The sequence below is a fragment of the Heptranchias perlo genome, chromosome 34, assembly GCF_035084215.1.
Source record: "Heptranchias perlo isolate sHepPer1 chromosome 34, sHepPer1.hap1, whole genome shotgun sequence".
Classification (NCBI taxonomy): Eukaryota; Metazoa; Chordata; class Chondrichthyes; order Hexanchiformes; family Hexanchidae; genus Heptranchias; species Heptranchias perlo.
The window spans coordinates 26,745,821-26,761,357 of NC_090358.1; the positions used below are offsets into that span (position 1 = coordinate 26,745,821).

At 40.7% G+C, this 15,537-nt stretch overlaps 1 protein-coding gene across 3 annotated transcripts in view; it reads right to left on the reverse strand.

The window, feature by feature from the left end:
- Positions 1-480: 480 nt before the first annotated feature.
- The window catches only part of arnt2 (aryl-hydrocarbon receptor nuclear translocator 2), a 316,675-nt gene continuing 301,618 nt past the window's right edge, over positions 481-15,537 (reverse strand). For 2 of the 3 annotated variants that reach the window (XM_067971629.1, XM_067971630.1), the window contains 2 exons: positions 10,149-10,294; positions 1,809-5,916 (listed from right to left, as the gene is read on the reverse strand). In XM_067971629.1, coding sequence (XP_067827730.1) covers positions 5,818-5,916; positions 10,149-10,294 — 245 coding nt within the window. In that variant the 3' untranslated portion in view covers positions 1,809-5,817. Of the gene's footprint in view, positions 1,144-1,808; positions 5,917-10,148; positions 10,295-15,537 lie in introns of those variants that run through there. The other variant, XM_067971628.1, reaches the window with a different exon arrangement.

The following is a 15,537-nucleotide window of genomic DNA, read 5'->3' on the forward strand; positions in this document are numbered from 1 at the left end:
TTATCTCTTTATTCATCCATGGTGTTTCGTTATTGGCTAGTTTGTTCTTGCTTTTTAGAGGAATATATCTCTCCTGAACTCTACTGATCACAGTTTTAAATATTTCCCACTGCTGTTCTATCTCTTTGTCTGTTACAAATTTTTTCCCGTTTACCTTCCCTACTGAATGTACTGAATCATTTCCTTGTATAAAACGTTATGACCACTGTCAGATAACTAAGTGTTGAGATCAGTTTCAGCAAACTACACTCTGCTGGAAACAAATAAGCAAATATAAACCTTCGCAAGTTTTGACAAAAATCACATTCCAAGTAGGTAATTGCTTTCTTAATTTATTCCCTAGCAACTGGCCAGAGAGAAACAGGCCCCTGCAAAACAAGTGGGGAACCTTCCAAAGGCCTTGTATTGAGCCATGAGGTACAGCTGAACACAGCAATAAGACCAGGCCCTGTACACAAAAGCAAGTATACAGACGGACAATTGTTATTAGTTTGGCTTTATTAGTAGCATTACACATACACCACACAAATGACATTTGTAACTTCTGCTTTCTGTATCAACGTGCTACATCAATATTTAAAAGATCACATGTAAGATCTGGACAACAGCAGATGATTAATCATTTGTTAGGTCACATTAATTGCATCGTGTTTGTTATATCAGTTAAAACAAAAATTGTTTTTGTCTACAACACTGCAAATTAAACTTTTACAGAGAAATACGATGAATAAAAAAATCTGTTAATGTTACACTGAAACACAGGGTTCATGATCATTAAATCAGTTCTATTTTAAAATCACAGCCTATAAGAGCACATTAGTGAATGACTGAAATAAAAGTAAGGCTTTGTGTCGAGTCCTCACATACTGTAATAGCATATACTGTATCAACAATATTTAGAAATGGTTCATTCATGCCATTTTAATGGTCAAATTATAGTTGCATTAATAACTAAACAATGCAGGTTATAATCTATATACATAAATACCACAGTTAAAAATAGTTGGCTTACAATTTTTCAGACATAATATGCATTTGGATTTTGACTCCATTTCTACTGGGAAATGGTGCACAGTGTGAAAAATTACAGTCATATTTTGCCTGGGGTTTTGTACCTTTGGCTTGGTGTGTTATTGACACAGCCTGTGTGGTATGAAGAAAAATTGCCCTTAATATTTGCCAACAAATAATTTGTACAAATGTTTTTTTACAGTTTTAATTGAATGGTTGTAAAAAAAAACACAATGGGGTAAAACTCAACTTCGATGAGGGTGTAAAACAGGCTGTAGTGAATCGGCCTCTTGTTAGTCAAACGCCCCGCCCGTCATATACCTCCCGTTATATCCCCAGCCCGTCATACACCACCAGCCCCCCCAGCCCTTAATACACTCCGCCCGTCACACACCCCCAGCCCGTAATACACTCCGCCCGTCACACACCCCCAGCCCGTAATACACTCCGCCCGTCACACACCCCCAGCCCGTAATACACTCCGCCCGTCACACACCCCCAGCCCGTAATACACTCCGCCCGTCACACACCCCCAGCCCGTAATACACTCCGCCCGTAATACACTCCGCCCGTAATACACTCCGCCCGTCACACACCCCCAGCCCATAATACACTCCGCCCGTCACACACCCCCAGCCCGTAATACACTCCGCCCGTAATACACTCCGCCCGTAATACACTCCGCCCGTCACACACCCCCAGCCCGTAATACACTCCGCCCGTCACACACCCCCAGCCCGTAATACACTCCGCCCGTCACACACCCCCAGCCCGTAATACACTCCGCCCGTAATACACTCCGCCCATCACACACCCCCAGCCCGTAATACACTCCGCCCGTCACACACCCCCAGCCCGTAATACACTCCGCCCGTCACACACCCCCAGCCCGTAATACACTCTGCCCGTCACTCATCCCCAGCCTGTAATACATCCCCAGCCTGTAATACATCCCCAGCCCTTAATACACACCCCAGCCCATAATACACCAAGCACGTTATATGCCTGCCTGTTATACACCAAATCCGATTTTCCTTTTTATTAAAGTTAATGGAAAAGAAATTCGAGCATCGTGTACAATGACCGGCCAATCCCAAGTTGGATTTTACCCCAATGTTAATACTTGGTCCACGGCAAACAATTTCATTAAAATAGCTCTACATTTGTAAAGAAATTGTTATTTAAATTGTCCCTATACTGAAACCTGTGCACAAACACATTTACAACTATATTGACTTGATAAACATTATATTTATCTAACAGTGAAGCTACATTTCTTCCTCAAATCAAACACATTTAATTAAATCTCACTGCAGTATACAAAAATAAAAGCACTTTAGCAGAAATTAGAATGCTACATTACATGAAATTACATCAAAAATACTTACAAAACGCTGAAAATACAGAATATTTTCTAAAACAGCTAGTTCACTGCACTCCTAATACAACTATTTACAGTTACATTTTTACTATTTACCTCTGCACTTAATTTCTACAGAAATTAGAGCCTTTAATTTAATGGAACTGGCAGAAGCTTGAACACTAGACAGCTTTAATATGTTACACTCAACATTTGCTAGCCTTTAAGGATTTCTTGAAGAAAACTTTAACTTGACAATTGTGTTTTAATTAATTCCAAGAAGAATCTTTAATGCAATACTGAAATCTGTTTAAACAGTAATTACGTTAACATTTTTAAGGTGAAGATCCTTTTCTGGGTAGTGGTTGTTTTAAATAAGTCTATGTGGTAGTAGCACTGTTATGTTCTGTGATTAGTTGAGGCAAAGCCACATTTCCAACTAGTGTATTAGAACCAAAAATTTCTTCACGTTCCTCTGCCTCCATTTGAGGTAGGGGAGAATAAGAAACAGCTATGGTTAAATTGGTTAACATTCAGAAACGCTCATACTCAGAGCAGCTGCAAAAAACAAAACTAAATCACGAGATTCCGCAAGGTAAGGGCAGATACCTTTGGATGCCTGTATTGGATTTAATGACATAGCGAAGCTCCAATTCTGGCTTCTTGCTCATCCCCGATTTCTTTCACTCAACCGTTGGTGGCTGTGCCTTCAGCTGCCTAGGCCCTAAGCTCTGGAATTCCCTCCCTAACTTTCTGTGCCTCTCTCCTCCTTTAAGATGCTTCTTTGACCAAGCTTTTGGACACCTGTCTTAATATCTCCTTATGTGGCTCGGTGTCAAATTTGTTTGGTTACGTTCCTGTGAAGCGCCTTGGGACTAAGTTTAAGGCGCTATATAAATGCAAGTTGTTGTTGTTTAACTGTTACAGTGAAACCCCGTCATTGGTTTAACTGTTACTTTGATGCTCCATCATTGGTTGTAATGTTACAGTGAAGCTCCATTATTGGTTGTAATGTTACAGTGAAACTCCATCATTGGTTTGACTGTTAGTGAAGCTCCAAACAGGATTTGAAACAAAATCTGCACCAGGCTTCAATTTTAATTTTTAGAACTATTTCAAATATACATAATTATAATTAATTGTACTCTTTTGATACTGGCTAGTGAAAGGAAATTCTTTGAGAGGTTTTACTTCATTGATTTTGGGAGAAATCTGCATAAACTGCCCTTATTTCCTTTTCATTTTGTCCCAGAAAAAGAAAATGATTACTAGAGAATGTCATGATCGTGCAGCACCCCCCCTCCCACTCTGTTATTACAAATGACCAGAATAGGTCATTAGCAGGATTTGATGTTACAAACCGATAAACACAGCAACTCACCAGCTTGTAAGGAACGTGAATCTGCTTATCATTCACCTCTCATCTGCACTGTTTCCTTTTCAGATCTCTTGCTACACCTGCTCCTTTGTGGTATAGTGCAGCTCATTCACCAGCCCACACCAATTTAATTAGGTTTTATGAGTAATTTCTTCAGGTTAAACCTCAGGAAATAGAAAAGTTAAAGTCTCCTTTTTTTAAAATCGGCAAAGGGCCCGCCTCTCGGTCAGCAGCTTTTAAATGTCATGTTCAGCAAAATGGCAAAGACTTAATTTCGACCCTTTAAGCTGCTGTAAATCAAATGAGGGAAGAAAAGTTCTCTTAAATGGACACTGGAGTGAACTGAAGGTTTTTTGATGATGAACTTGAATGAAAGGAGATATTTATCTTCTATAATTATTCCATATATAATTCAAAAAAAATCCTAGTCAAACCAAACTTTAGTATTTTTTTGCACTTGCAGTGCTATCTAAACCAAATCAATAAAAAAACAAGATTTTAAAAGCAATCATCATTACAATTTTATTCTTTTTGAATAACTTTTTGGAGTGTCTGGACGTTTTAGAGAATGCAACAAGTTTGGAAATCTAATGTGTTGATTTTCACTCACTTCAAAGTAGAAAATGAACTTGTACTAAAACTGGAAAGTGGTTGAGGTTATTATACGGCACAAACAATAATAAAGTACATTTCAGTGAATGGAAATGATTTTGGATACAAATAGGTTTACTGTAAGTGGGATCTGTTCCTTTTAAAGAGCGTCTTAAGCTGTTTCACTTATTTGGGTTTAGGACAGGTCATTAAATCATTATTTCTGACATTACAGTATAACCACCTGCCCTTTCAGAGAGTAGATACTGTATGGGTTAAGACTGACCACCATCCTAACTCACTATTGTCAAATTATGGCATTACAGGACCTAACATCTTACATAATTCTATCCATTCCTTGGTCCTATTGGAACTGATGATCCTAGTACAAAAACAACCCACTCTGCATATGACTGAGGACTGCCTTGATACAGCAAAAACTCACACAAGTGTCACATGTAGTACTGTCAAGACATTGAAGTTAAGGCATGAATCTGAACAGCAAATGGCAACTTTTACAATTTTAATAATGAATATAAAAAATGAGCCCTTGAAAAAATGCACTGTTTATAATTAGTATAATACAGCCTGGACCAACTGTGAGCTGCACCTCCCTGGTGAGGCATGGGATAAGACGGACACACTCATACTGATCTGCTAGGCAAGGTGAAAGGAAGGGGGAGGGGGGTTTGTTCCCCACTACCTTCCTCTCTGGAATTTATATTTTCAAGACAATGGGCACTTCCCTCTTCTAAAATTATAAAAAATCTCAATGTTGATATTTGACCTGTCTCAGTTTTAAAATGCCCAGACTGTGTTGGGCCTTGCGGCAGGGGTTATCTACAACCCAGTGATTAATACCAATTAACATTATGTTTGAACAAGTAGTATCAGATATAGGGGGAATGCAATCATATCAAACAGCTACAGTGTAGAGTAAAAATATTCACTCTCTGTTGACTCTTTCTTTAGATCACAGTTATTACTCGTCTACTAACAGTGAAATATTTCACCTGTTCCAGTTTAACTTGAAAGTATTTGCTTATTCTGAAAGAGGATCAGATTATAAGTTTCCTTTTGTTGTCTCAATGTAACTGAGCTCTTTTTCATGCTGTGTTGCCCATTTCTACAGCAGTGTGTAATAGTTGTTCAGAGAGCAGTTAGATGTTGGACACAAAAATTAAGTTCTAACTGCTAACAACTGGTCAAATAACAACTGGGCTTTTGTGATTGGGTAGGTGGAGTGATCTTACAAAGTTTGGGAACACTGTGGTAATCATTATACTTCGTAAGTAGCTTCTCATTCTCCCAATTCACTGCCTGGAATGTATGATCTAGTTTGTTAACATTACTGAATTGAATCAGTTCGGTTTTATTTAAATGACACAACTGTTCTCACACTGGTTCCTTAAGCCAAAAACCTTTGCCGCAATTATGTGCTCACCTGTTACTGAGCAACTACCGGTTTATTAGCTGTTTATTCAGAAAATGATGGGAACATGCTTAGATCAGCAAAGTCCTCGTTGTTGTAATTTCCAGTCCCCTGTGTTGGATCTCCAAGCATGGACAACATATCCTGCAAGACAAAAACAATCACAGGCTTAGAGTTTTCAAAGAGTTAGATCCTTTTGTAGAAAATCTAGTCCAAATATAAGCCTTATGAAAACATTACCACAAAAGATACCCAGAATGAAAGCATGCGATGTAGAGAGGTAGCTATATATTATGAGTTTCCATACATACAAATGTAATCGATATAGATTAAAAACCATTGCATACTGTGCAAGGCATAACAGGTTTAGTAGCAAACACAATATTTGGACCCAGAAGGTCTCAGCTGACTGAAAACGATGGATTGCCAACTTTGTAGGGTCTTCCTCATTTTTGAAATGATTTGCATCTTCCACAAATTGTAGGGTTATAGAAGGGATCTGGGCATTATGTGCTGCACATGCTCTGCTGCAGCACAAAAGGGGGGAGAATCTTGGTATGTGGAAGATGCATTTCATTTGAAGAATGAAAACGGCTCTACAAAGGTAAATAATCTTTTTTCTTTGATATATCAAAGTAGAACAAATATAGGAAGGTGGTTCCCGGGTAAGAGCCATAATATGTTATCAAAGGCATTGCCGTGTGCTGTAGTTAAATTTACACAGTAATGGTTAAAAACGATCACAAAGGTAAGTACAGAAGAGAGAGATCATTCAGCCCATTTAACGCATACCTCCATATAACTTGTAATCACAGGATCTAACCTTTATGGAAGGTGTGAGGATTACTCCTCATGGCTGCTCTGTTATCAATTGGAAATTTATTTAGAGGGAGAACAGGAGCAGTGGCCTGTAACCTGCCCTGCACCTCTTCCCTGCAAGATGGAAGCAGTGTGGAGTGTAGACAAGCCATCCATTTAGCTATCTTCTGCTTTATCATTGATTTGCCCGAGGTCCTTGCACCATAGGAAGCTAATAATTGTCGAGACTGTCTATATTGCTCTGTGTGAGGGACATAGGACCTCAAGTCCCTGCGAGCATCCACATAGATGAGGTAACAGAGAGGGTCGATGAGGGCAATGTGGTTGATGTTGTGTATGTGGACTTTTAAAAGGCGTTTGATAACGTGCCACATAATAGGCTTGTCAGCAAAATTGAAGCCCGTGCAATAAAAGGGGCAATGGCAGCATGGATACGAAATTGGCTAAGTGACAGGAAACAGAGGGTAGTGGTGAACGGTCGATTTTCGGTCTGGAGGGAGGTGTACAGTGGTGTTCCCCAAGGGTTGGTAATAGGGCCACTGCTTTTTTGATATATATTAATGACTTGGACTTGGGTGTACAGGGCATAATTTCAAAACTTGGAAGTTTTTTTAAAAATTCGTTCATGGGATGGTGGCCATCCCTAATTGCCCTTGAGAAGGTGGTGGTGAGCCACCTTCTTGAACCGCTGCAGTCCGTGAGGTGAAGGTTCTCCCACAGTGCTGTTAGGAAGGGAGTTCCAGGATTTTGACCAAGCGACGATGAAGGAACGGCGATATATTTCCAAGTCGGGATGGTGTGTGACTTGGAGGGGTACGTGCAGGTGGTGTTGTTCCCATGTGCCTGCTACTCTTGTCCTTCTAGGTGGTAGAGGTCGCGGGTTTGGGAGGTGCTGTCGAAGAAGCCTTGGCGAGTTGCTGCAGTGCATCCTGTGGATGGTACATACTGTAGCCACTGTGCGCCGGTGATGAAGGGAGTGAATATTTAGGGTGGTGGATGGGGTGCCAATCAAGCGGGCTGCTTTGTCCTGGATGGTGTCGAGCTTCTTGAGTGTTGTTGGAGCTGCACTCATCCAGGCAAGTGGAGAGTATTCCATCACACTCCTGACTTGTGCCTTGTAGATGGTGGAAAGGCTTTGGGGAGTCAGGAGGTGAGTCACTCACCGCAGAAAGTGTAGTAAACAGTGAGGAGGATAGTAATAAATTTCAAGAGGACACAGACAGGCTGGTGGAATGGGTGGACGCATGGCAGATGAAATTTAACGCAGAGAAGTGTGAAGTGATACATTTTGGCAGGAATAATGAGGAGAGGCAAATAAACTAAATGGTACAATTCTAAAGGGGGTGCAGGAACAGAGAGACCTGGAGGTATATGTGCACAAATCTTTGAGGGTGGCAGGTCAGGTCGAGGAAGCGGTTAAAAAAGCATACGGGATCCTGGACTTTATAAATAGAGGTATAGAGTACAAAAGCAAGGAAGTTATGATGAACCTTTACAAAACATTGGTTCGGCCACACCTGGAGGATTGTGTTCAGTTCTGGGCACTGCACTTTAGGAAGGATGTGAAGGCCTTAAGAAAGGGTGCAGAAAAGATTTACTAGAATGGTTCCAGGGATGAGAGACTTCAGTTATATGGATAGACTGGAGAAGCTGGGGTTGTTCTCCTTAGAACAGAGAAGGTTAAGAGGAGATTTGATAGAGGTATTCAAAATCATGAAGGATTTAGATAAAGTAAATAAAGGGAAATTGTTCCCATTGGTGGAAGGATCGAGAACCAGAGGACACAGAATTAAGATGATTGGCAAATGAACCAAATGCGACATGATGAAAAATTTTTTTACGCAGTGAGTAGTTGTGATCTGGAATGCGCTGCCGGAAAGGGCGGTGGAAGCAGATTTAATTGCGGCTTTCAAAAAGGAATTGGATAAACACTTGAAGGGAATAAATTTGCAGGGCTACAGGGAAAGAGCGGGAGAATGGGACTAATTGGATTGCTGTTACAAAGAGCTGGCACGAGCTCGATGGGCCGAATTGCCTCCTTCTGTGCTGTAACCATTCTATGATTCTACGATAGCAGAAACACTGTTCTATTTCTACTTGTGTAGTGGCAGAAGATAGAATGATAGCACGATTTCATAACCCAAATGAAACTTTGAAACGACCTTAGGTAAAAGCTTAGGTTGAGTCCTAAGGACCGTCCTATCAGAATGAAATTAAATCACAGTGACCAACAGTTAAGTTGTAGTTCATTTGTTTTTTTGAGCTGGAACCAATACGAACAACAAAGTAGTTGACCGATGTCTAAGAATCCGTGGCAATACTTGGTGCCAATTTCCTCAACACCAATTGGTGCCAATTTTGTGTTCAGCAATCACCAATTTCTTGGCCTTACTGTGCTTCTCTACCTTGTTCTGAATAATGTGGGTGACCCACTCCAGCCATTCCTTACACATGCGATTCATGAACCAAAGGTAAATTTAGCAAGTCCCGAGGCCACACTTCAGCAACGATGGAGAGTGTCAGCGATCGTGAATGGACTATTGCATTTTGCACAGATCTTACAGGTTTGGGCATTTGTTGGTGTAGACGTGCTTGCTCAGCTATTAAAGCATTTAGCTTCTTTTTGATATAGGCAATGTATTGCATAGGTAAGTCACCATAGCCCAACTGGGGAACACTAGGCAAAGTATAATCTTCTAATTTGTGCCACAGGACCCTAATGCCTGTTTGTTTTTGCCTGCTTTATTTGATCTCTAACTGGCTATTTAGGGAGCACAGAATCACTTAGTGCATAACCTAGAGTGCTTTTTTTTTTATTCGTTCCCGGAATGTGAGCATCACTGGCATTTATTGCCCATCCCTACTTACCTGCGTTTTGATACAACTGAGTGGCTTGCTAGGCTACGTCAGAGGGTAGTTAAGAGTCAAACATGTTGGTGTGGGACTGGAGTCACACATAGACCAGACCGGGTAAGGATGGCAGGTTTCTTTCCCTAAAGGACATTAGTAAACCAGTTGGGTTTTTACAACAATCTGACAGCTTCATGGTCACTTTTATTCATACCAGTTTCTTATTTCGAGATTTTTTTTTTAGACTGAACTCAAATTCTCAAACTGCCATGGTGGGATTTGAACTCGCGTTCTCTGGATTACTAGTCCAGTAATTATCTTAACTTGACTTCCTTGTGTTTGTTTGTCCTGAAAAGGACACCCTGCTATGACATTTTCTGGAGGTTCATCACCTGATATAGAACCACCTTAGTTTCCTGGGAAACCAGAAAAACCTGCTAAAATAGCAAAAATGTAGGTTTTTTACATGTGGAAATTACATGAAAATCAATCGTAGCTGAGTTTTATGGTGCTGCTGGGTGTAATTATGTAATTTTGGTGCAGATTTTAATTTGGTCACCTTTGTTAAATCCACAATTGTGAGTGAATTACAAATATCTGTAAATCTCTGACTCCCATGAGTAGATAGTCTGAGGAGCCGTGAAGTCATCGAGATGTCAGAAACACATTTAATACGTGTGCCAAACTCTTTAATGACCTCCCCTCACCTGAAAGACCTCGGGTTGTCCTTGTTGTTGGTGCGAATGCTGCTCATTTGCCTGTTGATTGTGATGCTGGCCTTGCCACTGTGACCATACAGCCGACCCTTCAGATGATCTGCCCTGGAACTGGCCACTTGTCTGTCCGCTCTCAGCTGTGGGTGAGATTTCATTGCACGTCAAAAACATTAGCTTCTTTTAGAAAAAGTACAGTGCTATCAGAGAAATGTTACCACCTGTGACACACAAAAATTAAAAATGTTTACAATTTTTACTGGGAAGATAGATGTCAATGAATGTGCAGTGTGTTCAAAATCCAAAAGGGACACAAAGAATTTATGAACAAAACCAAAAGCTCACATTGAATAAACAAAGCAGTTAATTTCTTTATTGTTTTTTTGGGAAACTAATGAGTTTACCATGACATAGTTCACAGTAAGTTGAAGGAAGTATTGGGGAGAAGGGTCCTGGGAATGGGGAGCAGTGAGAAGCATTGATAGGAGCAAAGGCTTTACCAGAGGGACAAAAGGCAGCCACACTGGGAGCTTAGATAATGGACACTGACAAATGAAAGCTTGATAAAAAGACCAAAAGCTCAATCCAGGCCCCTAAAAAGAGTTAGGCTTCAGGAGGCATGACCTTATTAAACACATTCCCAATAGGAGTAAGGCAATTTTATGAGTGAGTTCAAATATTTTTTTCAAATTTTTTAGCCTTTAATGTTGTCACAATTTTTAGGTTTTTACTTGAGATATTCTCAGGTTCAGTGTCCTGTGGTCTCATGTCCCCAACGATCTGGAATGCAAACTTTACGGCTCAATATGTAGTTAAATGATCGAATGACACAGGGATCATAACACAGTACGTTGTTGTGCATAATGTAATATTGCACATGTCGCCACATGCATTCTCCTTTCTTTATGGAAAGTGCACTCCCTCAAGTGGAGGTACAACTGCAAACCAACAGCCGTTTATTTTACACAAATTACATGAACGAACAGAATACAATTTTCACCGTATGGTCAGGCAATTTCCTGTGCTCCTCGGATTATGAAAAAATAATAAGAAACAAAGCTTTACTGACACTGTGGGCATTAGCCCACTTTCAAGCTAGCTGGTTGAGGCTTTTAGTTTCAGGATGCTGGAGCTCTTTAATCCATTCTGTCTGCATGAGAGAAAAAGCATTAGAGAGAGAGAAAGATTGAGAGAGGAAAAAAAGAGAAAGTGCGAGAGTTCTCTGACTTCTGCCTTCAGTCTGTATGGCTACTTGTTGAGCTGTTGATCACCAAGGGCTCCAGATGGACCCACCCTTAGAACTGTGAGCAAACATAATATCTCTCCTTGTTTAATTAACCCAGAATAGCTAGCAATCAGCAATGACTGAAAATAATCCTTTCCTTGATAAGCATCCTAGGCTGTCAGCAATTCTGACCATTTCAAATGACTGACATCCTAGGGACGCTCCACTGCTTCATAAGTACAGAAACTTGCAGAAGTAAGCAGCATTGGTGCTGGCATGTTTCAGCTATGACTCCCGCTCTGGATAGTCAATTATCACTTTAAACAACCATGGCAATTAACCTGGTTTCATTTCCGTCATCTTAACGTTAGAACATCTGAATTTAACATTACAGAAATTTTAAAAATTAAAAAATCCAGTTCAGGCAATACAGATCAAATTATTATTATAAATTGTATTTTCTACCTGTGTATAGTCGGCTGATGAAGAAAAAACATGATGGCCAAAAACACCCAGCTTTACTTCACCACCTCTCTTGACCCCTCCACTGTCTCTGAGTTGTCACACTGCTTGTCCGACATCCAGTAATGGATGAGGAGAAATTTCCTCCAACTAAATATTGGGAAGACCGAAGCCATTGTCTTCGGTCCCCGCTACAAACTCTGTTCCCTAGCCACTGACTCCATCCCTCTCCCCGGCCACTGTCTGAGGCTGAACCAGGCTGTGTGCAACCATGGCATCCTATATGGCCCTGAGATGAGCTTCTTACTCCATATCCTCTGCATCACCACGACCGCCTACTCCCATGTCCCGTAATATCGCCCGTGTCTGCCCCTGCCTCAGCTCATCTGTTGCTGAAACCCTCATCTATGTCTTTGTTACCTCTAGATTTGACTATTCCAATGCTCTCTGGCCAGCCTCCCACCTTCCACCCTCCATAAACTTGAGCGTATCCAAAACTCTGCTGCCTGTTTCCTAACTCGCACCAAGTCCTGTTCACCCATCACCCCCGTACTCGCTGACCTACATTGGCTCCCAGTCCAGCAATGCCTCGATTTTAAAATTCTCATCCTTTTTTCAAATCCCTCCATGGCCTCGCCCCTCCCTAGCTCTGTAACCTCCTCCAGCCCTACAATCCTCCGAGATCTATTCGCTCCTCCAATTCTGGCCTCTTGCGTATCCCCGATTTTAATTTTTCCACCATTCGAGTCCGTGCCTTCAGCTGCCTAGGTCCTAAGGTCTGGAATTTCCGACCTAAACCTCTCCGCCTTTCTACCTGTCTACTCCTTTAAGACCTACCCGCTTGACCAAGCTTTTAGTCACCTGTCCTAATATCTCCTTATGTGGCTTGGTGTCAAATTTTATTCAATAACGCTCCTGTGAAGGGCCCTGGGATGTTTTACCACATTAAAGGCGCTATATAAATGCAAGTTGTTGTTGTTTTTTTGGTAGTTGATTGCTGGATACTAATTCTTGATTGGTAGATTTTTGCAAGTGCTTGCTGCTTATTCACTAACAGGTTCCTATCAGTTATGCTTTAATGCTGTTTTATGAATATAATATTTGAGCCAATCAGATAAAACTGTTCAAGCGACAGCTTGGCTCAGTTGATAGCATTTTTGCCTCTGAGTCAGAAGGTCCCACTCTACGACTTGAGCACATGATCTAGGCCGACACTTCAGTACATTGCAGCATTGTTAGAAATGTTGCCTTTCAGATGAGACATCAAAGAAGTTATGCTAAACTTGTATAGAACCTTGGTTAGACCACACTTGGAGTATTGTGCAAAGTTCTGGTCTCCATATTATAGAAAGGATGTAGAGACATTGGAGTGGTGCAAAAAAGATTCACAAGGATGATATCCTCTCAACTGAGAGGATATTCTTATCAGGAAAGGCTGAACAGGCTGGGGCTCTTTTCTCTAGAAAAGAGAAGGCTGAGGGGTGACCTGATAGAGGTCTTTAAGATGATAGGGTTTGATAGAGTAGATGTAGAGAAAATGTTTCCACTTGTGAGGGAATCCAAAACTCAAATATAAAATAGTTGCTAATAAATCCAATAGGGAATTTGGAAGAAACTTCTTTACCCAAAGAATGGTAAGAACAAGAAATAGTTGAGGCACAAAGCACAGATACATTTAAGGGGAAGCTAGATAAGCACATGAGGGAGAAAGGATTAAAAGGGTATCCCAATGGGGTTAGATGAAGTAGGGAGGAGGCTTGTGTGGAGCATAGACAAGTTGGGCTGAATGGCCTGTTTCTGTGCAATAGTTTCAATGTAACTCGATGTAAACCTGGGCCCCATCAGCCTGTTCAGGTGGATGTAGAAGATCCCATAGCACTATCTGAAGAGGAGCAGGGAGCTCTCCCCGTGCTCTGGCCAAACGAAAGCAGAATAACTGGTCATTAATCTCACTGTTTGCTGTGCATAGATTGGCTGCTGAGTTTGCCAACATAACAACAGTGACTACACTTTAAAAGTAATTTATTTGGGTTTGGGACATCCTCAGGACATGAAAGGCACTACATTAATGCAAGTTATTTTCTTTGCTAGAGGGTGATCGATGGATGGATGTTCTCTAGTCAGTAATTATTCTAGTTAAAGACTGGCATAAGAAGGGCTGTGCAGGGTAGCACAGGAACAGGAGTGTAATGCGGCATCACAGGGGAGCTGGAGAATTTAGAGGGAGCCTAAGTGCGAATAAGTTTCCTGTGTCTGTACTTTTGTCTCTATCTATTGCTTGAACCTGAGCTACCTGGCCCCACTCTAAAGATACATTACTGTTATATAATACAACACTTCCTAGAAGCTATGAATTTTATTTGGCAATCCCACATTATGTGACAGTGACTTACCACCTCTAATTACATCACCAACATAAATTGGAGACTGAAGGGTTCCTTTGGTTTAGGCTTAATATCAAACACATGATCAAAGCAGACCTACAAATACAAAAGCTTGAAATTGGGACTTTGGTAGTACAGTATGCGTCACACTATACCTGATTCAAGTTAAATGGTTCCTGACTATTCAGAACATGATTGGGACAATGCTAACACGGAACACAGCGACTTAGCAAGAGTGTGCATGTGCTTAGTTATCCCTTTTATTAACAGGCTGATCTATGCAATTTTTGTTTTTCAATTCCCACATTAATAAAGCAGTAACCATGCTTCCTTCATAGTCACTGTACTCCAAAAGTAATTAACTGTGTGAAGTGCTTTGAGACATTTTGATGACATATGATAAATAAATGCAAATATTTCTTTCTCCATGCTTCCAACATGACCTAACTTGACAACCAATTAATTTGGATGAGAGACCAGTCTGATTCACTCAAGTTGAACGGTGAATAAATCCCTCAGCTTAACTCAAAATAAATTATTTAACTCAAACATCAATAAGAACAAAACTAGAAGTGCTCAAAGCCCTTGAATCCAGCAAAGGCCAATACACAGAAGCGTTGTATCAAAAAGATATTCCAGGGATCACACACTTTGTACTTGCTGCATTTTGATAGAGTACAGTTTTACAACAAGGCTACTAATACCTTTGTGTTGAACAAGCCCACATTTTACAAAATAACTGATCAAAAATTCCATTAAAAAAACCCACATATGTCAAACTTTATATTAAACCTAGATCTTATGAGCCTGGAAAGAAAAAGATAACCAATCTTTGATGATATTCTCTGTTCTCCTCATTGTTTCAATGTAGTATATTCTCCGCCTATAAATTAGGCAATCATCCAAAGACAGAAATTCAGAGGGCGTTGTTTCTCTTAGGAGTTTCCATTTTGCATTAATCTCACAAGAGTCACGTGGTTTCCATTCTCTCACCATGAATATGCGGCCCTGTTCTGCATTCCCTCCTTAGTTAGAAAGAGGAGGGAATGCCAAGTTAAGACAGTTGAGGAGGAGGAAGGGAGCTTCATAATGAGGAGCCTGAATAAACTGAGAGTAGGGAGGTTTGCAGGGTTTGTTCTCTTACTTTCTTCCTTTTTTTAACCCACCCTATGCAAATTTCAACAATAACTTGCATTTATATAGCGCCTTTAGCGTAGTAAAACGTCCCAAGGCACTTCACGGGAGCGGAATTAGATAAAAATTGATATGGAGCCAAAGAAGGAGACATTAAGACAGGTGACCAAAAGCTTGG